This window comes from Moschus berezovskii, chromosome 17 (genome assembly GCF_049115385.1).
Source record: "Moschus berezovskii isolate FMDL1 chromosome 17, NW_MosBer_1.0, whole genome shotgun sequence".
Lineage (NCBI taxonomy): Eukaryota > Metazoa > Chordata > Mammalia > Artiodactyla > Moschidae > Moschus > Moschus berezovskii.
Genome location: NC_142476.1, coordinates 9,886,590 through 9,912,309, shown reverse-complemented (window position 1 = coordinate 9,912,309; position 25,720 = coordinate 9,886,590). Strand labels below are relative to the sequence as shown.

Here is a 25,720-nt window from a genome sequence, read left to right as displayed (position 1 = left end):
GAAACAAGCCGCCGATACTTCCTGGTCAGGGGTGTAAACTGATAAACCATTCTGGGTGCTCACCTGGATAGGGCCCAAAATCTAACATTTTATCAGCTGTCTGAAGGAATTAATTGCCCAAAGGCAGTTGGATAAAGATGTTCCTTATAACATTGTGCATAGAAGCAAAACATTGAAAACAATCTACATGGTTTTCTACAAGAAATTTGTGGAATTAATGATACTATAGCCTTATATGGGCTTCCTAGGTAGCACTAGTGGTAAAGAACCCACCTGCTAATTCAGGAGACATACGAGATGCCAGTTCAGTTCCTGGGTTGGGAAGGTTCCCTGGAGGAGGGCAAGGCAACCCACTCCACTATTCTTGCCTGGAGAATCCCCATGGACAGATAAGCCTGGAGGGCTACAGTCCACTGGGTTGCAGAGAGTTGGAAATGACTGATGCAACTTCACATATAGGCACGCATAGCCACATATGGAGTATTATACCATCTTTTTCATGAAAAAGCCGCTCTTTGTATATTAAGTATAGCAGTACAGCGTGAGACAGTTATATATAACACGACCTTGGTTCAGTTCGGTTCCATTCAGTCGCTCGGTCATATCCAACTCTTTGCGACCCCATGAACTGCAGCATGCCAGGCCTCCCTGTCCATTACCAACTCCCGGAGTTTACTCAAACTCATGTCCATTGAGTCGGTGATGCCATCCAACCATCTCATCCTCTGTCATCCCCTTCTCCTCCTGCCCTCCATCTTTCCCAGCATCAGGGTCTTTTCAAATGAGTCAGCTCTTTGAATCAGGTGGGCAAACTACTGGAATTTCAGCTTCAACATCAGTCCTTCCAATGAACACCCAGGACTGATCTCCTTTAGGATGTACTGGTTGGATCTCCTTGCAGTCCAAGGGGCTCTCAACAGTCTTCTCCAACATCACAGTTGGAGAAGCATCAAAAGCATCAGTTCTTCAGTGCTCAACTTTCTTTATAGTCCAACTCTCATATCCATACATGACCACTGGAAAAACCATAGCCTTGGCTAGATGGGACTTTGTTGACAAAGTAATGTCTCTGCTTTTTAATATGCTGTCTAGGTTGGTAATAACTTCCCTTCCAAGGAGTAAGCGTCTTTTAATTTCGTGGCCGCAGTCACTATCTGCAGCGATTTTGGAGGACCCCCCTCCAAAAAAAAAGTCAACCACTGTTTCCCCATCTATTTGCCATGAAGTGTTGGGACCGGATACCATGATCTTAGTTTTCTGAATGTTGAGTTTAAGCCAACTTTTTCACTCTCCTCTTTCACTTTCATCAAGAGGTTCTTTAGTTCTTCTTTGCTTTCAGCCATAAGGTTGGTGTCATCTGCATAATGGAGGTTATTAATACTTTTCCTGGCAATCTTGACTCTAACTTGTGCTTCATGCATCCCGGCATTTCGCATGATGTACTCTGAATATAAGTTAAATAAGCAGGGTGATATACATCCTCGTCGTACTCCTCTCCTAATCTGAAACCAGTCCGTTGTTCCTTGTCTGGTTCTAAGTGTTGCTTCTTCACCTGCACACAGATTTCTCCGGAAACAGGTAAGTTAGTTTGGTATTCCCATCTCTTGAAGAATTTTCCATAGTTTGCTGTGATCCACACCATCAAAGTCTTTGGCATATTCAATAAAGCAGAAGTAGATGTTTTTTCTGGAGCTCTCTTGCTTTTTGTGTGATCCAACAGATGTTGGCAATTTGATCTATGGTTCCCCTGCCTTTTCTAAATCCAGCTTGAACATCTGGGAGTTCACAGTTGACGTACTATTGAAACCTGGCTTGGAGAATTTTGAGCATTACTTTGTTAGCATGTGAGATGACTGCAATTGTGCAGTAGTTGGAACATTCTTTGGCATTGCTTTTCTTTGGAATTGGAATGAAAACTTTACAGAAATGCTTAGCAACTTCTCCATCGATATAAACGTTCTCATTTCATGCATGATGCCGTGCTTAACAATAAGGAGTAAACACTGTTAAAAAAGAAAAAATGGAGGAAAAAGTTCAAGTTTTGAAAGGACATCATACATTAGAATTGAGAAAACTCAGAAATCCGTGTGGGGAACTCAGAAAATAATAAGAAAAAATGTAACAATCACTTTGGAAATGAAAGTGAAAGTAGGAGAAGCACACTGAGAAACAACGCCTTATAAGAAACAGTAGATGAAAAGAAGAGGCTCTTAAAAATATTTTTTAAAAAACTCCTGGCAGATAAGTCAAGGAAAAAGCGGTAAAATATTTGATGCATATGTTAAAGTGGAAGATCACCATAAGAGGTCTGATGAACGAATGACTGCTGTTGTTCAGTTGCTCAGTTGTGCCCAACTCTCTGCAACCCCATGGGCTGCAGCACAATAGGCTACCCTGTCCTTGTATGAATGATTGGAGTCTCTGAAAGTAAAATCACAGCAAAGATACACAGCAAATATAAACATATGATGCAACGTTTTCTGGATAAAAGGCTTTGAAACTGTTTATTAAAAAGAATAATGAGTATATTCTTGCAATGACTAATAGCAAATGAAACTGTAGTAAAGCTACTAGGTTTTAAAAATAAAAATCCTGTGGGTAGCTGGAATAAAAGAGAGGGAGAAATACAAGGGAATAAAAACTAGACTTTGAAGAGCCTTTTTGGAGAGAAATTTTCTGTGTTAGAAGAAAAGAGACAAACACATTTAAGTAACACAAGGAGAGAAATGCTGCATCAGGAACTTTTTACCAGCCAAGCAGAATGAGTTTCCAAAGTCCTTACATGCAGATAATGAAAGATCTGGGGTATATTGACCTTCTATGACTAGTGGAATGAGCAGACGTGAGAAAACAGAATCCTTAATGACATGCGGACAGATATAAGGACTAAACCTGCAGTTCCTGACTCAACAAACACTGCGCTGTGTGCGAAGCTGGAGATCCTGGTAGTGGACACGAGGGTGATTGCCTTACAACAATTCATTAAGTTCTACCTCTGTTGAGGGTGCTTTTCTATACATGTGTGTATTTAAAAAAAAAAAAAAAATTTTTAAGTAACAAGATAGATAATGAGACATCTTACCTCTAAATATTGAACATAGAGATACAAACAGAACTTGTAGATAAAACTAATGCTAAATTGATACAATAAAACAAGTTCAGTCGCTCAGTCGTGTCCGAGTCTTTGCGACCCTATGAATCACAGCACGCCAGGCTCCCTGTCCATCACCAACTCCAAGAGTTCACTCAAACTCATGTCCATCGAGTCGGTGATGCCATCCAGCCATCTCATTCTCTGTCGTCCCCGTCTCCTCCCACCCCCAATCCCTCCTAGCATCAGACTCTTTTCCAGTGAGTCAATTAAGTTATACTAAATGAGGGCCCTCAGGAGAGAAGCAGCGAGGCCTCCCCTGGTCTGGTCCAGATAAGGCTCCTGGTGCTGTGGGGGCTCCATCCCTCTGGGGTCCAGAATGGGGTCCAGGTCTTCAGGGATTCAGCATAGAGCCTGAAACATGAACACAGCTGATGGAGTTCCTGGGGAGGTGCACTGTCAGACAGAAGGGGCTTCCCTGGGGAGGATGTGCAGGACCCAGAACCTCCCAGGATCTGGACTTGGCTTTGGGGCTCAGATCTGCAGGGCACTGGGTCTGTTTGCTGCTCTTTCCTGAGGGTGTTGTCTGTGAGCGGCAAGTGTTTAGAAATGTCCCACGGAAGCAAGTACACCTGGGCATCTGGCCAGCAACCCTCAACTGATGGGTCCCCTGGACAGTGAGACTCGGGCAGAGGAACAGGGGACTCTGGGGTCCAGGACTGAAAGCTTGGGTCCCCCTTCCTTTTAGGCCCTGGGAGGAGCATGAGGGGAGATGATACAGGGGGCAGGAGAAGCTGCCCACCCGCCCTGCACTCAGCACCACTGCTCCTGAGACCTGAGCGCTGGAAATGGACAGACACCCAGGGTCTCTCTTTTCCCTAATAATCATTTCCAACCCCAGCCAAACTCTTCTGAAGTTTATGATTTTAAACTGGCATTATGTTGTTGTAATAAAAACGTACATTTTATATGTTTAGCCTATTGCAACATTAAAATTGACAAAAGACACTGCTTTTTAAATTGTAGTAACACAAGATATATTATTAATGAGAGAATTGGAAAAAAATAAACGGAACGTGAGTAACTTGAATCCTGCCACTCATCCTTCAGTCGTGCCTGACTCTGTGCAACCCTATGGATGATCGCCCGCCAGGCTCCTCGGTCACTGGGATTCTCAGGCAGGAACACTGGAGTGAGTGACCATTGCTCTCTCAGGGGCCCTTCCCTCCCCAGAGATCGAGCCCAAGTCTCCTTTCTCTCCTGCACTGACAGGCAGGGTCCTGTCACCACCTCAGGTGTGCTCAGCACTGAACTGCTTTCTGCTGCTGCTTTATTTGGGAAACTGGAAACACACACAGAAAAAACTACAGAACCTCCAACTTCAGGTTGCGAAAGGTGCTGAGGTAACCCAGGACTCCAGGGTTCCAGATCCTGAGGGACCCCAGGCTCGGGCACCCCCAGGCTGCCTGGGACCTTCAGGACCAGGGCACACCCACAGGGAGGCGGAGCTGCCAGGTGACCCCTGCCTGCACGAGCTCTGGGCGCCTGTGTCTCCTTCACTCTTTTCCCAGAGCTCAGGACTGGGGAGGGCAGGGCTGCCTGGTTACATATGGGTCCATGGGATCTCAAAGGGTTGGACAAAACTGAGTGACTGAGCATGCGAGGATATATATAGGGTGTTACCACCCCTCTGTTTGCTGACAGATAACAAGGACAAGACTTCTGCCCCATGAAAGTATTTAGCCTGAGGGGCTAAGAGAGGGATGTGCTGCTCTACGGGTTTGCATGGTAACCAAGGTAGCCAAGGAGCCAACCTGCTGTTCATCATTCCCACTGTAACTGGTAGACTCCCTATCCCCCCGAGTGAAGAATGCTGCAGCTGCTGTGTTCTGCCTGTCCCCTGCTGTACACTGTCAGTGTCTTTCCAGGACACTTTTACTTCAGACATGGAAATCATCCAACTATTAAACCTTTGATATCTCTGTCAACTCTGGGATCTTTCTTTGGTCTCAAGTCTAGATAAGTACAGGACCTGCAGGCCTGTGAATTCTACCCCAAAGTTTCTGCAGAGCATTTGATTGGCTTGACTTGATGATTCATTTGTAGGTATTTTCTGGGCTCATGCACACATCCCAGGTACTCATGAGCCTTTGGGACACTGAACAGCAATGTCAACACCCAAATCTTAGAGGAATTCCCAGCATATGTTCCACTTGAGGTGACAGATATGGACACAGGGCCCAGGGCACCTGTGCTGAACATCCTCAGAGAAGAGGTGAGGAGGGAGGGAGAGATACTGAATCTCCTCACGAGCCCATCCCTCCACCACTGACTCTGAGATCAGGGAGGGAGGGACACAGGGCCTTCAGCGAGACACGACCAGCACACTGAACACTACACACCCCACTGAGAGAGAGAAACAGGCACGAGGAACTGAAATGACATATCTTGCTCATAGACTTGAGCAATATCAATCTAAATATTAATGTCATTTTCATAGAGATAGAAAAAACAAAAAATATATATGGAACCATTAAGAACTCCAAATAGACAAAATGATCTTGAGAACAAAGATCAAAGTTTCTCACCTCCTGATTTCAAAACACATTACAAAGTTATTGGAATCAAAGCTGTATGATACTGACATAGAAACAGATGCATAGCCCTAAATACCAGAATTAAAAAAAAAAAACCACAAGTAAACTTATGGATACATGCTCAAATGAAATTTTCAAAGGTTCTAAGACAACAAAATAGGGAAAGGGTAGGCTCTGCAATAATCAGTAGGATGAAAAGTTAACCTACAGAAAAATTGCAAACCATATATCACAAAATGAGCTCATACTCAAAATATATCAGAAAATACCACAGCTCAAATGCAAAACAAATTAAAAAAAATAAAAGGTAAATAAATGAGTTGAGGAGTGTGCAAAGATGGTGATGAAAAGCATCTGGAGCTTTTGTCTGGAGGGAGTAGTGGGTTCTAAGGGGATCAGTCACCCTGGGTCCTGCTGCTCTGAGTCTCTGACCCAGGTCTGGGCAGTCCCAGGAGACCAGGCCAGTAGGGCTGTGAGATCAAATGTATAAAGAAAGCCAGCAACCCCTTCACAGTCTCTAGAATCTGTGGCCATGCTGGTCTCTAGGGGCAGCTGGACATGGACAGCTCTCACATGGAAGCTCCTAAGGCACAGCATCCTTGGGGAGGTGAAGTGTTGAGATGAGCTCCAGGAGACTCAGCCCAGGCAGGGAGGATGCCAGAGCACATGTGCTTTGACTCATCTAATCCCGAGAGCACCCTTAATACAAGGAACAAACAGTGAGGATAAACATGAGGGGAAGCCACAAGTCCTGAAAATGCAGAGGGAGAGAGTGCATGTGTCACCCACCACCTGACACTCACTGCCAGAACTTGGTCTCCAGTGTCAAGTGACTGTGTGACTTGTGTGCCCACAGGGACGTGGCCATCATAGGAGAATTTAAACATAAAGCCAAAGTGCCTCATACATAAAACCACTAACCAGAAGCCAAGCTATCACATTTACCAGTGAAAGGACAAGGAATGAGTAGTCTTGTCACAAAGGATATTTTTAAATGGAAAAGCAAAAAGAAATATCTTTAAGCCAGCACAATATAGCAGATGATCACATAGCTCTATTATATCATTAAAATATGGAAAGAAAAAAATCATAGTTCTACACATATTTCCTTCTACTTCCTCAGTTTATATTCACCTTCCTTCATCTCCAAAGAGGCAGGGGTAACCCAAGTAGTCCCGGAACCCTTGCCCTCTTAATCCCACCTGAGAGCTGCTCCCTCCCTGAGTTATCTTCCACGCCACTGCTGCTAACGCTTTCCAGGCAGCAGTCTGCAGAGGGACAACCGTGAGCAATGACACAGTCATCACGCAAGCTGTCCCCTCGTCTCCTCCTCCTCTCGGCTCTCACAGCAGCTCCCTGGTCTTCCCTCCAGGCTCACAGACCTCCCCTGTGCTGGGTGGAGTCAGAGCCCTTCAGCAAGACGCTGATCCCAGTTGCAAAATTTCATAGAAGAGAGACATGCTAAGAGAATCACATCTTAACCTTACACTTCTGCAGGCCCAATATAGCTCTTACATTCAAGCTTACAAAGCTGAAATTCCAACACTTATGGATACACTGGAAGTATGGCTACTGTGATCAACAAATGTGTGTTTTTCTGTGATTTTTTAAAAAATATGTTAATTATTGTTTGAAATATGTTAATTATAGATAGGCAGATCTACTAGTGGCTACTACACTGGAAGTTCAGCTCTCATAGCTCCAAAGATAGGAAAAGTCAACTAATTGCCTCTTCAGGTTTTTCTCTTGTGTAGACAATTTGATGCCCTGATGAGATCAGTCATATGTAGGTATACCTGGGGCTCTTGAACCGAGGTCAGGCATTGGGAGAGTGTTTGTAAACATTCCAATAATAAGGTGAACACTCAGATTCAAAGAAAATTTCCAGTAGAGGGTTCACTTGTAGGCAGCAGTGAAGTACATGGCCCAGAGTTCGTGTACGACAAGTAACCAGAGAGTAGGTACAGAGGGGAGGGAAGGGGCGTTCATTGTCTTCATGAGCCCATCGTTTCCATCCCTGTCTTTAGAGGACCCAAGCAAGGCAGCACAAAAGGCTCCTTCAGTTCAGTTCAGTTCAGTCGCTCAGTCGTGTCCGACTCTCCGCGACCCCATGAATCACAGCACGCCAGGCCTCCCTGTCCATCACCAGCTCCCGGAGTTCACTCAAACTCATGTCCACAGAGTCGGTGATGCCATCCAGCCATCTCATTCTCTGTCGTCCCCTTCTCCTCCCGCCCCCAACCTTTCCTAGCATCAGAGTCTTTTCCAGTGAGTCAACTCGTCGCATGAGGTGGCCAAAGTATTGCAGTTTCATCAGGTATTTAATACTGAATATTTTCCAGTTTACATGAACCTTGAATTTATTATTTAATTTAGAATTATTTGATTTGTAAGCGCTTACCTTCTTTTTTTTTACTTCCACGCCACCATAATGGCGAGCCGTGGTGCGGATTTCAGGGAAGTGGTTCAGGAGCAGGGTCTTAGGCGTTACCTGAGCCTGTCCCATTATTGTTACAAAAAGAAGCCAGAAAAAGACAAGGGATACAATTCCAGCGAACACACAAATTCGAACCGAGCTTTTCAACACCCACTGGCCGGTCCGCCACACCACATTCACAGGCGCCGTCTCATTCACACAACACTCAGGACCTTTACCTAGGGTTCCAAATGGCGTCCACTGTAGACGTCGTTCAGGCACCCCTTGGCGGGGACGTCTCCCACGACTCCCAGTAATGGAGCCTCCAGGGTCGTAACCCGCTCCTTCCCTTCCACGAGAATTCTCAGTTGGGACTGGGCAGAGGCTTGTTTCAGTCCTCCCCTCTAGGAGGTGGCCAAACTTCCTGCCGCGGCTTTTGCGCAAACCTCGGTATCGGAGGTTGTCTGTCTCTTTGAGGAGGGGTCTTGGGATCCCGGACAAGCCCCCAAATGTTAGGGTCCGGAGTCGCCCTTCCCTCAAAGGAACAGAGGACACTCACGATAATGCAAGACACACAGCGAGGTTTATTTCCAGCTAGCTGGGGTCCAAGTGTCTGCCCGACGCAGCGAGTTTCAACAAGGACCCCGAGCACTCAGAGCCAAGGGGTTATATAGCATTTTCAAATCATGATCTTTCTAAATTACCTAACTCACAGGAATTTTCCACACACACACACACACAGCTGTGCATATCTCTAGCCTGGTGTCTTAACGAGATAAGTTTATCAGACCTGTTTACGTAATTTTCAATGTCGCAGCCGCCCACATTCTTGGTACTTAAGAATAACTTGCCTTCCTGGTACTTAAGATTAACTTGTCTCCCAGGTTTTATCTAGTTCTTCTTCCCTCAAGTCACATACTCAGTAAAAATGGTTTTTCCGGCCTCTAAGATGGCCGTTCTTATGCTAACCCATTCTTACAACAGCATATTAGAAATTTAACACAATGGTCGGTTCTTTTTAGTTACTTCACACAGACTCTGCGGCTCTGGTGAGGCAGCCTCTGCCTCGCATTCCTGGTTAAAAGCCACGGTTGTCTTATGGTATCTACACGAGGGCTAAACTCTTATTGTTCTAAATTCTAACTGTAGTAACAATAATTTCTACATCAAGAGCAAAAATACAGTTAGCAAACGTGGATTCAGAAGCAACTTCTAAAATAATATTTTTTATATTCTCTAATAGGGCTTCTTCACCCCCCAAAGGGCTCTATCTATTAGGCCTTATGTGTGATCAGGTTCTTTATGCTATTTATGATTAAGGTGTTCTGAGCAGTCATGTGCATTAGTGCCAAGGGCATAAACAAGTTGATTTTATTTTGAAAGAGGTCGGGGAAGGCCTTCTGCCTATATCACAGAAATTTAGGTGCATTCAGAAAGACACCAATCAAAAAGATAACAAAAACAAACACAGATATCTTTAAGGTGAGCAGCGGGACAGCTTTTGGAAATCCCTGAAGTCCCGATCTGCCTTCCTTCTCAGGTCTTCTCCTCATAAACTTTTCATGGGTGTAATCTCCCATGCTGGATCCCGGAAGGATATGATTTTCCAAGGTTGATATTAGAAGAAACAATGTCTGCATGTCCACTGAGTCGGTGGCTGTTCAGAATTGCAAAAGTCATATATTCAGTGAGACAGTTCATTATGGAAGGGGAAGCCTAGAGTAAACCTGTCTCTGAATCAGGTATGCATGAGAATTATAACAAGAGTCATGGTCACTAACAATCACATTCCACTGTTAGCTTTCTGTGACAATTTCCCTTGAGTATGTACTACAAAGTTTAATCAATGTAAGGGTATGATAATGGAATGCAAAACAATAACATATATCTCTGATGATAATATGCTTGTGACCCTTTTTAAACAAGGACAGGACCACAACACTAATGACTTAAACTCTATAAAATGCCACACAACAAACAGAATCTGTGAGTTTACCAGGAGATGTGAGTCCTAGGGACTTTTCACAGCAATGACTGTGCGAAAGTTGGCATGAAGCCACCCATGTTGTACCGTGCGTCCTGTGACCACTGTGTTCACGTTATGATGATGGGCAGGATCTAGGGCCCTGGACCTGCTAGTACCTCCAGGCATGGACACAGATGCACGGGTCCCCTTGCCCCATGACTGAGGATCACGTGGCTAACTCTAGGAGCACGTCACTGGTCAAGGGGAGCCAAATTGGGATCAACCCTCAGCACTCCGTTTGGCTTTGCCAACAGGAGGTCAAGAAGGTGCGCCATTTGTCTCATCGCCATGTTCACCTGAGCAGAATCAATACGAAACTCGCTTGTGGAATGGATTCCCTGATAGCTCAGTTGGGAAAGAGTCTGCCTACAATGCCGGGGACCCATGTTCGATCCCTGGGTTGGGGAGATTCCCTGGAGAATGGAAAGGCTAGCCCATCCAGTTTTCTGCCCTGGAGACATCCACGGACTGTAGTCCAGGGGGCCGCAAAGAGCTGGAGACAAACGGAGTGACTTTCACTTGAGCTTTGTAAGCAAAGTCTGAGTGGAGGAAAGTATCAGGTCATGGATAGTCAGTGTGCCATGGTGATGAGGAGTGTTTAGAGAGTTCACGGTTGATTTGTGCTGTGTAAGAGGGAAACACCTCCTGAGGAAACACACATACTCACAGCTTCAGAATTCCATCACACGGGCTCACATGTGGGCCCCCAACCCTGATTCACACAAACTCACATCATCTAGAAGATGTGGATGTTTCCAGGGACTATAGAACACAGAGACTGCTCTGTCCTTGAGATCAGTCTCTTCTGAGAAGCCCCAGCCCTCACCCACAGTAGGAATCCGGCATCAGGGTGACTCTGCAAACCTAGCTGGCATGAGAGCCCCACAACTCTCAGCTAAATTGTTCCTCAGCAGAGGGATGGTCCCTGAATATTTACCAGGTTCGGTGGCTTCTGCGGCTGCCTGTGACTAGAGAGAAGAAAACAAGTGTGAGATTGTCAGCATCCTGTGTTCTCTGCAGTGACTTTTTCGTTCGTTATCTGTTTGTTTGTTTGTTTGTTTGTTTGTATTTTTCTTCCCTCAGGGAGCTAAACTCTTTGAAAAAAAGCAAGGGCTCAAAAGAAAACAGAGAGGACCCTTGTTGAAACAGCTGGGCTCTTTCAGTTAAGATTTTCTGTTTCAAGGGGCCAAAAAATTCTACCGAGCAAAGGACCTACAGTAGTAATGGACGGTATATTTTAGTGTCCTTTGGAATCAGGTCTGTGTTGATAAGAGATTTCCCTTCAATATTTCACTAGCAAGGAAGTGCATACATAAGTGTCAATATACACAGTCAGATTAGCATCACTGTATTTCGCTGAATAAAAAACAAAGAAGGGAAGCAACAGTCTTATGAGAGATCACATTTGAGCTTACCGTTGTCGTATCCACAGGAGGGTCCTCAGCCCCAGCCTGGGGCTGATCCAACAGCTGGTCTTCCCGGGTCACTAAAGGGAAACACAATGGCATCAGGAAAGACGTGAGGCTGCTTACAAATATCTCAGTAATTTTTTGTTTGGTGGGCACAGGGGAAAGGTTAGTACATATGGACTGAGCTGCTCTTCAATCATCCTCCTTGCTGGAAGAGACCAGCACATAGGCAATGAGAGAGAGAGTGCCTGCATTTCACTGGTGATAACCGAACCCGTGCGGAAAAGTCAAACGTTAAGCTGCATGCCAGCTTTCAATGACAGACACCCATGACCCTCCTGCCTGTTGACAGCATATGGGAAACCACACCTATCTTCTGGCTTTCTACCTAGATCACTGCATCCTCAGGTCCGATGTTTCAAGTATTGTACTGGCCAAGTCTCTGAGAGTTTGTTTGTTTTTTAATCCATTTCTGTTAATGGGAGTCTAATTACTTTTACAATATTGTACTGCACTTGCCAAACATTGACAGGAATCCACCCCAGCTGTACATGTGCGCCCCATCTTGAATCCGCCTCCCACCTCCCTCCCCATATCATCCCTCTGGCTCATCCCAGTGCACCAGGCTTGAGCGTCAAACTTTTGTTAGAGGATTGAATTCAGTTCGACCTTTCCAAATAGTTATTATCATCGTGGGATGTTATTTCCCAGGCTTGATTTTCCAAACAATGTTTGCATGCCCACTGAGTCAGTGGCTGTTCAGACTCACACAAGTCATAAATTTAGTGGGACAGTTCGTTATGCAGACGAAGCCTAGAGTGAACCTGACTGTCTCTGACCCAGTTATGCATTCCATTTACCACAAGAGTCATGGTCACTTGACTATCACATTGCACTGTTAGCTGTCTGTGACAATGTCCCTTGAGTGTGTACTACAAACTTTAATCAATGTAACGTTACGAGAATGGAACGCAAAACAATAACATATATCTCTGATGATAAATTGCTTGTGTCCCTGTTTAAACAAGGACAGGAACCACAACACTTATCAGGACTTGCTGCTGCTGCTGCTGCTGCTCAGTCGCTTCAGTCGTGTCCGACTCTGTGCGACCCCACAGACTGACACTCTACAAAATGCCACACAACACTCAGAATCTGTGAGTTTACCAGCAGATGTGAGTCCCAAGGTACTTTGCACGGCAATGACTGTGCCAACCTTGGCATGAAGCCACCCATGTTCTACCGTGGGTACCGTGACCACTGTGCCCACCTTATAATGACGGGCAGGATCTAGACCCCTGGACCTGCTAGTACCTCCAGGCATGGACACAGATGCACGGGTCCCCTTGCCCCATGACTGAGGATCACGTGGCTAAGTCTAGGAGCACGTCACTGGTCAAGGGGAGCCAAATTGGGATCAACCCTCAGCACTCCGTTTGGCTTTGCCAACAGGAGGTCAAGAAGGTGCGCCATTTGTCTCATCGCCACGTTCACCTGAGCAGAATCAATACGAAACTCGCTTGTGGAATGGATTCCCTGATAGCTCAGTTGGGAAAGAGTCTGCCTACAATGCCGGGGACCCGTGTTCGATCCCTGGGTTGGGGAGATTCCCTGGAGAATGGAAAGGCTAGCCCATCCAGTTTTCTGCCCTGGAGACATCCACGGACTGTAGTCCAGGGGGCCGCAAAGAGCTGGAGACAAACGGAGTGACTTTCACTGGAGCTTTGTAAGCAAAGTCTGAGTGGAGGAAAGTATCGGGTCATGGATAGTCAGTGTGCCATGGTGATGAGGAGTGTTTAGAGAGTTCACGGTTGATTTGTGCTGTGTAAGAGGGAAACACCTCCTGAGGAAACACACATACTCACAGCTTCAGAATTCCATCACACGGGCTCACATGTGGGCCCCCAACCCTGATTCACACAAACTCACATCATCTAGAAGATGTGGATGTTTCCAGGGACTATAGAACACAGAGACTGCTCTGTCCTTGAGATCAGTCTCTTCTGAGAAGCCCCAGCCCTCACCCACAGTAGGAATCCGGCATCAGGGTGACTCTGCAAACCTAGCTGGCATGAGAGCCCCACAACTCTCAGCTAAATTGTTCCTCAGCAGAGGGATGGTCCCTGAATATTTACCAGGTTCGGTGGCTTCTGCGGCTGCCTGTGACTAGAGAGAAGAAAACAAGTGTGAGATTGTCAGCATCCTGTGTTCTCTGCAGTGACTTTTTCGTTCGTTATCTGTTTGTTTGTTTGTTTGTATTTTTCTTCCCTCAGGGAGCTAAACTCTTTGAAAAAAAGCAAGGGCTCAAAAGAAAACAGAGAGGACCCTTGTTGAAACAGCTGGGCTCTTTCAGTTAAGATTTTCTGTTTCAAGGCGCCAAAAAATTATACCGAGCAAAGGACCTACAGTAGTAATGGACGGTATATTTTAGTGTCCTTTGGAATCAGGTCTGTGTTGATAAGAGATTTCTCTTCAATATTTCACTAGCAAGGAAGTGCATACATAAGTGTCAATATACACAGTCAGATTAGCATCACTGTATTTCGCTGAATAAAAAACAAAGAAGGGAAGCAACAGTCTTATGAGAGATCACATTTGAGCTTACCGTTGTCGTATCCACAGGAGGGTCCTCAGCCCCAGCCTGGGGCTGATCCAACAGCTGGTCTTCCCGGGTCACTAAAGGGAAACACAATGGCATCAGGAAAGACGTGAGGCTGCTTACAAATATCTCAGTAATTTTTTGTTTGGTGGGCACAGGGGAAAGGTTAGTACATATGGACTGAGCTGCTCTTCAATCATCCTCCTTGCTGGAAGAGACCAGCACATAGGCAATGAGAGAGAGAGTGCCTGCATTTCACTGGTGATAACCGAACCCGTGCGGAAAAGTCAAACGTTAAGCTGCATGCCAGCTTTCAATGACAGACACCCATGACCCTCCTGCCTGTTGACAGCATATGGGAAACCACACCTATCTTCTGGCTTTCTACCTAGATCACTGCATCCTCAGGTCCGATGTTTCAAGTATTGTACTGGCCAAGTCTCTGAGAGTTTGTTTGTTTTTTAATCCATTTCTGTTAATGGGAGTCTAATTACTTTTACAATATTGTACTGCACTTGCCAAACATTGACAGGAATCCACCCCAGCTGTACATGTGCGCCCCATCTTGAATCCGCCTCCCACCTCCCTCCCCATATCATCCCTCTGGCTCATCCCAGTGCACCAGGCTTGAGCGTCAAACTTTTGTTAGAGGATTGAATTCAGTTCGACCTTTCCAAATAGTTATTATCATCGTGGGATGTTATTTCCCAGGCTTGATTTTCCAAACAATGTTTGCATGCCCACTGAGTCAGTGGCTGTTCAGACTCACACAAGTCATAAATTTAGTGGGACAGTTCGTTATGCAGACGAAGCCTAGAGTGAACCTGACTGTCTCTGACCCAGTTATGCATTCCATTTACCACAAGAGTCATGGTCACTTGACTATCACATTGCACTGTTAGCTGTCTGTGACAATGTCCCTTGAGTGTGTACTACAAACTTTAATCAATGTAACGTTACGAGAATGGAACGCAAAACAATAACATATATCTCTGATGATAAATTGCTTGTGTCCCTGTTTAAACAAGGACAGGAACCACAACACTTATCAGGACTTGCTGCTGCTGCTGCTGCTGCTCAGTCGCTTCAGTCGTGTCCGACTCTGTGCGACCCCACAGACTGACACTCTACAAAATGCCACACAACACTCAGAATCTGTGAGTTTACCAGCAGATGTGAGTCCCAAGGTACTTTGCACGGCAATGACTGTGCCAACCTTGGCATGAAGCCACCCATGTTCTACCGTGGGTACCGTGACCACTGTGCCCACCTTATAATGACGGGCAGGATCTAGACCCCTGGACCTGCTAGTACCTCCAGGCATGGACACAGATGCACGGGTCCCCTTGCCCCATGACTGAGGATCACGTGGCTAAGTCTAGGAGCACGTCACTGGTCAAGGGGAGCCAAATTGGGATCAACCCTCAGCACTCCGTTTGGCTTTGCCAACAGGAGGTCAAGAAGGTGCGCCATTTGTCTCATCGCCACGTTCACCTGAGCAGAATCAATACGAAACTCGCCTGTGGAATGGATTCCCTGATAGCTCAGTTGGGAAAGAGTCTGCCTACAATGCCGGGGACCCGTGTTCGATCCCTGGGTTGGGGAGATTCCCTGGAGAATGGAAAGGCTAGCCCATCCAGTTTTCTGCCCTGGAGACATCCACGGACTGTAGTCCAGGGGGCCGCAAAGAGCTGGAGACAAACGGAGTGACTTTCACTGGAGCTTTGTAAGCAAAGTCTGAGTGGAGGAAAGTATCGGGTCATGGATAGTCAGTGTGCCATGGTGATGAGGAGTGTTTAGAGAGTTCACGGTTGATTTGTGCTGTGTAAGAGGGAAACACCTCCTGAGGAAACACACATACTCACAGCTTCAGAATTCCATCACACGGGCTCACATGTGGGCCCCCAACCCTGATTCACACAAACTCACATCATCTAGAAGATGTGGATGTTTCCAGGGACTATAGAACACAGAGACTGCTCTGTCCTTGAGATCAGTCTCTTCTGAGAAGCCCCAGCCCTCACCCACAGTAGGAATCCGGCATCAGGGTGACTCTGCAAACCTAGCTGGCATGAGAGCCCCACAACTCTCAGCTAAATTGTTCCTCAGCAGAGGGATGGTCCCTGAATATTTACCAGGTTCGGTGGCTTCTGCGGCTGCCTGTGACTAGAGAGAAGAAAACAAGTGTGAGATTGTCAGCATCCTGTGTTCTCTGCAGTGACTTTTTCGTTCGTTATCTGTTTGTTTGTTTGTTTGTTTGTATTTTTCTTCCCTCAGGGAGCTAAACTCTTTGAAAAAAAGCAAGGGCTCAAAAGAAAACAGAGAGGACCCTTGTTGAAACAGCTGGGCTCTTTCAGTTAAGATTTTCTGTTTCAAGGCGCCAAAAATTTCTACCGAGCAAAGGACCTACAGTAGTAATGGACGGTATATTTTAGTGTCCTTTGGAATCAGGTCTGTGTTGATAAGAGATTTCCCTTCAATATTTCACTAGCAAGGAAGTGCATACATAAGTGTCAATATACACAGTCAGATTAGCATCACTGTATTTCGCTGAATAAAAAACAAAGAAGGGAAGCAACAGTCTTATGAGAGATCACATTTGAGCTTACCATTGTCGTATCCACAGGAGGGTCCTCAGCCCCAGCCTGGGGCTGATCCAACAGCTGGTCTTCCCGGGTCACTAAAGGGAAACACAATGGCATCAGGAAAGACGTGAGGCTGCTTACAAATATCTCAGTAATTTTTTGTTTGGTGGGCACAGGGGAAAGGTTAGTACATATGGACTGAGCTGCTCTTCAATCATCCTCCTTGCTGGAAGAGACCAGCACATAGGCAATGAGAGAGAGAGTGCCTGCATTTCACTGGTGATAACCAAACCCGTGCGGAAAAGTCAAACGTTAAGCTGCATGCCAGCTTTCAATGACAGACACCCATGACCCTCCTGCCTGTTGACAGCATATGGGAAACCACACCTATCTTCTGGCTTTCTACCTAGATCACTGCATCCTCAGGTCCGATGTTTCAAGTATTGTACTGGCCAAGTCTCTGAGAGTTTGTTTTTTCTTTAATCCATTTCTGTTAATGGGAGTCTAATTACTTTTACAATATTGTACTGCACTTGCCAAACATTGACAGGAATCCACCCCAGCTGTACATGTGCGCCCCATCTTGAATCCGCCTCCCACCTCCCTCCCCATATCATCCCTCTGGCTCATCCCAGTGCACCAGGCTTGAGCGTCAAACTTTTGTTAGAGGATTGAATTCAGTTCGACCTTTCCAAATAGTTATTATCATCGTGGGATGTTATTTCCCAGGCTTGATTTTCCAAACAATGTTTGCATGCCCACTGAGTCGGTGGCTGTTCAGACTCACACAAGTCATAAATTTAGTGGGACAGTTCGTTATGCAGACGAAGCCTAGAGTGAACCTGACTGTCTCTGACCCAGTTATGCATTCCATTTACCACAAGAGTCATGGTCACTTGACTATCACATTGCACTGTTAGCTGTCTGTGACAATGTCCCTTGAGTGTGTACTACAAACTTTAATCAATGTAACGTTACGAGAATGGAACGCAAAACAATAACATATATCTCTGATGATAAAATGCTTGTGTCCCTGTTTAAACAAGGACAGGAACCACAACACTTATCAGGACTTGCTGCTGCTGCTGCTGCTGCTCAGTCGCTTCAGTCGTGTCCGACTCTGTGCGACCCCACAGACTGACACTCTACAAAATGCCACACAACACTCAGAATCTGTGAGTTTACCAGCAGATGTGAGTCCCAAGGTACTTTGCACGGCAATGACTGTGCCAACCTTGGCATGAAGCCACCCATGTTCTACCGTGGGTACCGTGACCACTGTGCCCACCTTATAATGACGGGCAGGATCTAGACCCCTGGACCTGCTAGTACCTCCAGGCATGGACACAGATGCACGGGTCCCCTTGCCCCATGACTGAGGATCACGTGGCTAAGTCTAGGAGCACGTCACTGGTCAAGGGGAGCCAAATTGGGATCAACCCTCAGCACTCCGTTTGGCTTTGCCAACAGGAGGTCAAGAAGGTGCGCCATTTGTCTCATCGCCACGTTCACCTGAGCAGAATCAATACGAAACTCGCCTGTGGAATGGATTCCCTGATAGCTCAGTTGGGAAAGAGTCTGCCTACAATGCCGGGGACCCGTGTTCGATCCCTGGGTTGGGGAGATTCCCTGGAGAATGGAAAGGCTAGCCCATCCAGTTTTCTGCCCTGGAGACATCCACGGACTGTAGTCCAGGGGGCCGCAAAGAGCTGGAGACAAACGGAGTGACTTTCACTTGAGCTTTGTAAGCAAAGTCTGAGTGGAGGAAAGTATCGGGTCATGGATAGTCAGTGTGCCATGGTGATGAGGAGTGTTTAGAGAGTTCACGGTTGATTTGTGCTGTGTAAGAGGGAAACACCTCCTGAGGAAACACACATACTCACAGCTTCAGAATTCCATCACACGGGCTCACATGTGGGCCCCCAACCCTGATTCACACAAACTCACATCATCTAGAAGATGTGGATGTTTCCAGGGACTATAGAACACAGAGACTGCTCTGTCCTTGAGATCAGTCTCTTCTGAGAAGCCCCAGCCCTCACCCACAGTAGGAATCCGGCATCAGGGTGACTCTGCAAACCTAGCTGGCATGAGAGCCCCACAACTCTCAGCTAAATTGTTCCTCAGCAGAGGGATGGTCCCTGAATATTTACCAGGTTCGGTGGCTTCTGCGGCTGCCTGTGACTAGAGAGAAGAAAACAAGTGTGAGATTGTCAGCATCCTGTGTTCTCTGCAGTGACTTTTTCGTTCGTTATCTGTTTGTTTGTTTGTATTTTTCTTCCCTCAGGGAGCTAAACTCTTTGAAAAAAAGCAAGGGCTCAAAAGAAAACAGAGAGGACCCTTGTTGAAACAGCTGGGCTCTTTCAGTTAAGATTTTCTGTTTCAAGGCGCCAAAAAATTCTACCGAGCAAAGGACCTACAGTAGTAATGGACGGTATATTTTAGTGTCCTTTGGAATCAGGTCTGTGTTGATAAGAGATTTCCCTTCAATATTTCACTAGCAAGGAAGTGCATACATAAGTGTCAATATACACAGTCAGATTAGCATCACTGTATTTCGCTGAATAAAAAACAAAGAAGGGAAGCAACAGTCTTATGAGAGATCACATTTGAGCTTACCGTTGTCGTATCCACAGGAGGGTCCTCAGCCCCAGCCTGGGGCTGATCCAACAGCTGGTCTTCCCGGGTCACTAAAGGGAAACACAATGGCATCAGGAAAGACGTGAGGCTGCTTACAAATATCTCAGTAATTTTTTGTTTGGTGGGCACAGGGGAAAGGTTAGTACATATGGACTGAGCTGCTCTTCAATCATCCTCCTTGCTGGAAGAGACCAGCACATAGGCAATGAGAGAGAGAGTGCCTGCATTTCACTGGTGATAACCGAACCCGTGCGGAAAAGTCAAACGTTAAGCTGCATGCCAGCTTTCAATGACAGACACCCATGACCCTCCTGCCTGTTGACAGCATATGGGAAACCACACCTATCTTCTGGCTTTCTACCTAGATCACTGCATCCTCAGGTCCGATGTTTCAAGTATTGTACTGGCCAAGTCTCTGAGAGTTTGTTTTTTTTTAATCCATTTCTGTTAATGGGAGTCTAATTACTTTTACAATATTGTACTGCACTTGCCAAACATTGACAGGAATCCACCCCAGCTGTACATGTGCGCCCCATCTTGAATCCGCCTCCCACCTCCCTCCCCATATCATCCCTCTGGCTCATCCCAGTGCACCAGGCTTGAGCGTCAAACTTTTGTTAGAGGATTGAATTCAATTCGACCCTTCCAAATAGTTATTATCATCGTGGGATGTTATTTCCCAGGCTTGATTTTCCAAACAATGTTTGCATGCCCACTGAGTCAGTGGCTGTTCAGACTCACACAAGTCATAAATTTAGTGGGACAGTTCGTTATGCAGACGAAGCCTAGAGTGAACCTGACTGTCTCTGACCCAGTTATGCATTCCATTTACCACAAGAGTCATGGTCACTTGACTATCACATTGCACTGTTAGCTGTCTGTGACAATGTCCCTTGAGTGTGTACTACAAACTTTAATCAATGTAACGTTACGAGAATGGAACGCAAAACAATAACATATATCTCTGATGATAAAATGCTTGTGTCCCTGTTTAAACAAGGACAGGAACCACAACACTTATCAGGACTTGCTGCTGCTACTGCTGCTGCTAAGTCGCTTCAGTCGTGTCCGACTCTGTGCGACCCCACAGACTGACACTCTACAAAATGCCACACAACACTCAGAATCTGTGAGTTTACCAGCAGATGTGAGTCCCAAGGTACTTTGCACGGCAATGACTGTGCCAACCTTGGCATGAAGCCACCCATGTTCTACCGTGGGTACCGTGACCACTGTGCCCACCTTATAATGACGGGCAGGATCTAGACCCCTGGACCTGCTAGTACCTCCAGGCATGGACACAGATGCACGGGTCCCCTTGCCCCATGACTGAGGATCACGTGGCTAAGTCTAGGAGCACGTCACTGGTCAAGGGGAGCCAAATTGGGATCAACCCTCAGCACTCCGTTTGGCTTTGCCAACAGGAGGTCAAGAAGGTGCACCATTTGTCTCATCGCCACGTTCACCTGAGCAGAATCAATACGAAACTCGCCTGTGGAATGGATTCCCTGATAGCTCAGTTGGGAAAGAGTCTGCCTACAATGCCGGGGACCCGTGTTCGATCCCTGGGTTGGGGAGATTCCCTGGAGAATGGAAAGGCTAGCCCATCCAGTTTTCTGCCCTGGAGACATCCACGGACTGTAGTCCAGGGGGCCGCAAAGAGCTGGAGACAAACGGAGTGACTTTCACTTGAGCTTTGTAAGCAAAGTCTGAGTGGAGGAAAGTATCGGGTCATGGATAGTCAGTGTGCCATGGTGATGAGGAGTGTTTAGAGAGTTCACGGTTGATTTGTGCTGTGTAAGAGGGAAACACCTCCTGAGGAAACACACATACTCACAGCTTCAGAATTCCATCACACGGGCTCACATGTGGGCCCCCAACCCTGATTCACACAAACTCACATCATCTAGAAGATGTGGATGTTTCCAGGGACTATAGAACACAGAGACTGCTCTGTCCTTGAGATCAGTCTCTTCTGAGAAGCCCCAGCCCTCACCCACAGTAGGAATCCGGCATCAGGGTGACTCTGCAAACCTAGCTGGCATGAGAGCCCCACAACTCTCAGCTAAATTGTTCCTCAGCAGAGGGATGGTCCCTGAATATTTACCAGGTTCGGTGGCTTCTGCGGCTGCCTGTGACTAGAGAGAAGAAAACAAGTGTGAGATTGTCAGCATCCTGTGTTCTCTGCAGTGACTTTTTCGTTCGTTATCTGTTTGTTTGTTTGTTTGTTTGTATTTTTCTTCCCTCAGGGAGCTAAACTCTTTGAAAAAAAGCAAGGGCTCAAAAGAAAACAGAGAGGACCCTTGTTGAAACAGCTGGGCTCTTTCAGTTAAGATTTTCTGTTTCAAGGCGCCAAAAAATTCTACCGAGCAAAGGACCTACAGTAGTAATGGACGGTATATTTTAGTGTCCTTTGGAATCAGGTCTGTGTTGATAAGAGATTTCCCTTCAATATTTCACTAGCAAGGAAGTGCATACATAAGTGTCAATATACACAGTCAGATTAGCATCACTGTATTTCGCTGAATAAAAAACAAAGAAGGGAAGCAACAGTCTTATGAGAGATCACATTTGAGCTTACCGTTGTCGTATCCACAGGAGGGTCCTCAGCCCCAGCCTGGGGCTGATCCAACAGCTGGTCTTCCCGGGTCACTAAAGGGAAACACAATGGCATCAGGAAAGACGTGAGGCTGCTTACAAATATCTCAGTAATTTTTTGTTTGGTGGGCACAGGGGAAAGGTTAGTACATATGGACTGAGCTGCTCTTCAATCATCCTCCTTGCTGGAAGAGACCAGCACATAGGCAATGAGAGAGAGAGTGCCTGCATTTCACTGGTGATAACCGAACCCGTGCGGAAAAGTCAAACGTTAAGCTGCATGCCAGCTTTCAATGACAGACACCCATGACCCTCCTGCCTGTTGACAGCATATGGGAAACCACACCTATCTTCTGGCTTTCTACCTAGATCACTGCATCCTCAGGTCCGATGTTTCAAGTATTGTACTGGCCAAGTCTCTGAGAGTTTGTTTTTTTTTTAATCCATTTCTGTTAATGGGAGTCTAATTACTTTTACAATATTGTACTGCACTTGCCAAACATTGACAGGAATCCACCCCAGCTGTACATGTGCGCCCCATCTTGAATCCGCCTCCCACCTCCCTCCCCATATCATCCCTCTGGCTCATCCCAGTGCACCAGGCTTGAGCGTCAAACTTTTGTTAGAGGATTGAATTCAGTTCGACCTTTCCAAATAGTTATTATCATCGTGGGATGTTATTTCCCAGGCTTGATTTTCCAAACAATGTTTGCATGCCCACTGAGTCGGTGGCTGTTCAGACTCACACAAGTCATAAATTTAGTGGGACAGTTCGTTATGCAGACGAAGCCTAGAGTGAACCTGACTGTCTCTGACCCAGTTATGCATTCCATTTACCACAAGAGTCATGGTCACTTGACTATCACATTGCACTGTTAGCTGTCTGTGACAATGTCCCTTGAGTGTGTACTACAAACTTTAATCAATGTAACGTTACGAGAATGGAACGCAAAACAATAACATATATCTCTGATGATAAAATGCTTGTGTCCCTGTTTAAACAAGGACAGGAACCACAACACTTATCAGGACTTGCTGCTGCTGCTGCTGCTGCTCAGTCGCTTCAGTCGTGTCCGACTCTGTGCGACCCCACAGACTGACACTCTACAAAATGCCACACAACACTCAGAATCTGTGAGTTTACCAGCAGATGTGAGTCCCAAGGTACTTTGCACGGCAATGACTGTGCCAACCTTGGCATGAAGCCACCCATGTTCTACCGTGGGTACCGTGACCACTGTGCCCACCTTATAATGACGGGCAGGATCTAGACCCCTGGACCTGCTAGTACCTCCAGGCATGGACACAGATGCACGGGTCCCCTTGCCCCATAACTGAGGATCACGTGGCTAACTCTAGGAGCACGTCACTGGTCAAGGGGAGCCAAATTGGGATCAACCCTCAGCACTCCGTTTGGCTTTGCCAACAGGAGGTCAAGAAGGTGCGCCATTTGTCTCATCGCCATGTTCACCTGAGCAGAATCAATACGAAACTCGCTTGTGGAATGGATTCCCTGATAGCTCAGTTGGGAAAGAGTCTGCCTACAATGCTGGGGACCCGTGTTCGATCCCTGGGTTGGGGAGATTCCCTGGAGAATGGAAAGGCTAGCCCATCCAGTTTTCTGCCCTGGAGACATCCACGGACTGTAGTCCAGGGGGCCGCAAAGAGCTGGAGACAAACGGAGTGACTTTCACTTGAGCTTTGTAAGCAAAGTCTGAGTGGAGGAAAGTATCAGGTCATGGATAGTCAGTGTGCCATGGTGATGAGGAGTGTTTAGAGAGTTCACGGTTGATTTGTGCTGTGTAAGAGGGAAACACCTCCTGAGGAAACACACATACTCACAGCTTCAGAATTCCATCACACGGGCTCACATGTGGGCCCCCAACCCTGATTCACACAAACTCACATCATCTAGAAGATGTGGATGTTTCCAGGGACTATAGAACACAGAGACTGCTCTGTCCTTGAGATCAGTCTCTTCTGAGAAGCCCCAGCCCTCACCCACAGTAGGAATCCGGCATCAGGGTGACTCTGCAAACCTAGCTGGCATGAGAGCCCCACAACTCTCAGCTAAATTGTTCCTCAGCAGAGGGATGGTCCCTGAATATTTACCAGGTTCGGTGGCTTCTGCGGCTGCCTGTGACTAGAGAGAAGAAAACAAGTGTGAGATTGTCAGCATCCTGTGTTCTCTGCAGTGACTTTTTCGTTCGTTATCTGTTTGTTTGTTTGTTTGTTTGTATTTTTCTTCCCTCAGGGAGCTAAACTCTTTGAAAAAAAGCAAGGGCTCAAAAGAAAACAGAGAGGACCCTTGTTGAAACAGCTGGGCTCTTTCAGTTAAGATTTTCTGTTTCAAGGCGCCAAAAAATTCTACCGAGCAAAGGACCTACAGTAGTAATGGACGGTATATTTTAGTGTCCTTTGGAATCAGGTCTGTGTTGATAAGACATTTCTCTTCAATATTTCACTAGCAAGGAAGTGCATACATAAGTGTCAATATACACAGTCAGATTAGCATCACTGTATTTCGCTGAATAAAAAACAAAGAAGGGAAGCAACAGTCTTATGAGAGATCACATTTGAGCTTACCGTTGTCGTATCCACAGGAGGGTCCTCAGCCCCAGCCTGGGGCTGATCCAACAGCTGGTCTTCCCGGGTCACTAAAGGGAAACACAATGGCATCAGGAAAGACGTGAGGCTGCTTACAAATATCTCAGTAATTTTTTGTTTGGTGGGCACAGGGGAAAGGTTAGTACATATGGACTGAGCTGCTCTTCAATCATCCTCCTTGCTGGAAGAGACCAGCACATAGGCAATGAGAGAGAGTGCCTGCATTTAACTGGTGATAACCGAACCCGTGCGGAAAAGTCAAACGTTAAGCTGCATTCCAGCTTTCAATGACAGACACCCATGACCCTCCTGCCTGTTGACAGCATATGGGAAATCACACCTATCTTCTGGCTTTCTACCTAGATCCCTGCATCCTCAGGTCCAATGTTTCAAGTATTGTACTGGCCAAGTCTCTGAGAGTTTTTTTTTTTTAATCCATTTCTTTTAATTGGAGTCTAATTACTTTACAATATTGTATTGCACTTGCCAAACACTGACAGGTATCCGCCCCAGGTGTATATGTGTTCCCCATCTTGAATCCGCCTCCCACCTCCCTCCCCATATCATCCCTCTGGCTCATCCCAGTCCACCAGGCTTGAGCGTCACGACCACTTGAAAAACCACAGCCTTGACTAGTTGGACCTTTGTTGACAAAGGGATGTGTATTCTTTTCAATATGTTGTCTACGTTAGTCATAACTTTTCCTCGAAGGAGTAAGTGTCTTTTAATTCATAGCTGCAATCACCATCTGCAGTGATTTTGGAGAACCCCAAAATAAATTCAGTCACTGTTTCCACCGTTTCGCCATCTATCTGCCATGAAGTGATGAGACTAGATGCCATTATCTTCGTTTTCTGACTGTTGAGTCTTAAGCCAACTTTTTCACTCTCCTCTTTCCCTTTCATCAAGAGGCTCTTTAGTTCTTCTTTATTTTCTGCCATAGGGTGGTGTCATTCGCATATCTCAGTTTATTGATTCTTCTTCCAGCAATCTTGGTTTTTCTATTTTCACAACTCAGTGTACCTATCAACATCATCTACATCTACATCTTTGTCATCAGATCCAATATAACCTCTATACCTATTAAGTCATAATCCACCTTCTCCATTGCCTCCTCGCTTTGGCAATTTCTATTTCCAGCTTCCATGAGTT

At 46.2% G+C, this 25,720-nt stretch overlaps 2 protein-coding genes across 2 annotated transcripts in view; both read right to left on the bottom strand.

Annotated features, from left to right (window-relative positions):
• LOC129542119 (uncharacterized) overlaps positions 1 to 25,720 on the bottom strand; it is a 415,462-nt gene that overhangs the window by 299,963 nt on the left and 89,779 nt on the right. The window lies entirely within an intron of this gene.
• Positions 9,448 to 25,720, bottom strand: part of LOC148775056 (uncharacterized) — a 44,691-nt gene continuing 28,418 nt past the window's right edge. The window contains exons 6-18 of the mRNA XM_088845079.1: positions 24,548 to 24,618; positions 24,074 to 24,104; positions 21,945 to 22,015; positions 21,471 to 21,501; positions 19,343 to 19,413; positions 18,877 to 18,907; positions 16,748 to 16,818; positions 16,274 to 16,304; positions 14,145 to 14,215; positions 13,675 to 13,705; positions 11,546 to 11,616; positions 11,068 to 11,098; positions 9,448 to 9,761 (exon numbers count right to left, since the gene is read on the bottom strand). Of these exons, the coding sequence (XP_088701205.1) occupies positions 9,514 to 9,761; positions 11,068 to 11,098; positions 11,546 to 11,616; positions 13,675 to 13,705; positions 14,145 to 14,215; positions 16,274 to 16,304; positions 16,748 to 16,818; positions 18,877 to 18,907; positions 19,343 to 19,413; positions 21,471 to 21,501; positions 21,945 to 22,015; positions 24,074 to 24,104; positions 24,548 to 24,618 (860 nt within the window). The 3' untranslated portion in view covers positions 9,448 to 9,513. The remainder of the gene's footprint in view (positions 9,762 to 11,067; positions 11,099 to 11,545; positions 11,617 to 13,674; positions 13,706 to 14,144; positions 14,216 to 16,273; positions 16,305 to 16,747; positions 16,819 to 18,876; positions 18,908 to 19,342; positions 19,414 to 21,470; positions 21,502 to 21,944; positions 22,016 to 24,073; positions 24,105 to 24,547; positions 24,619 to 25,720) is intronic.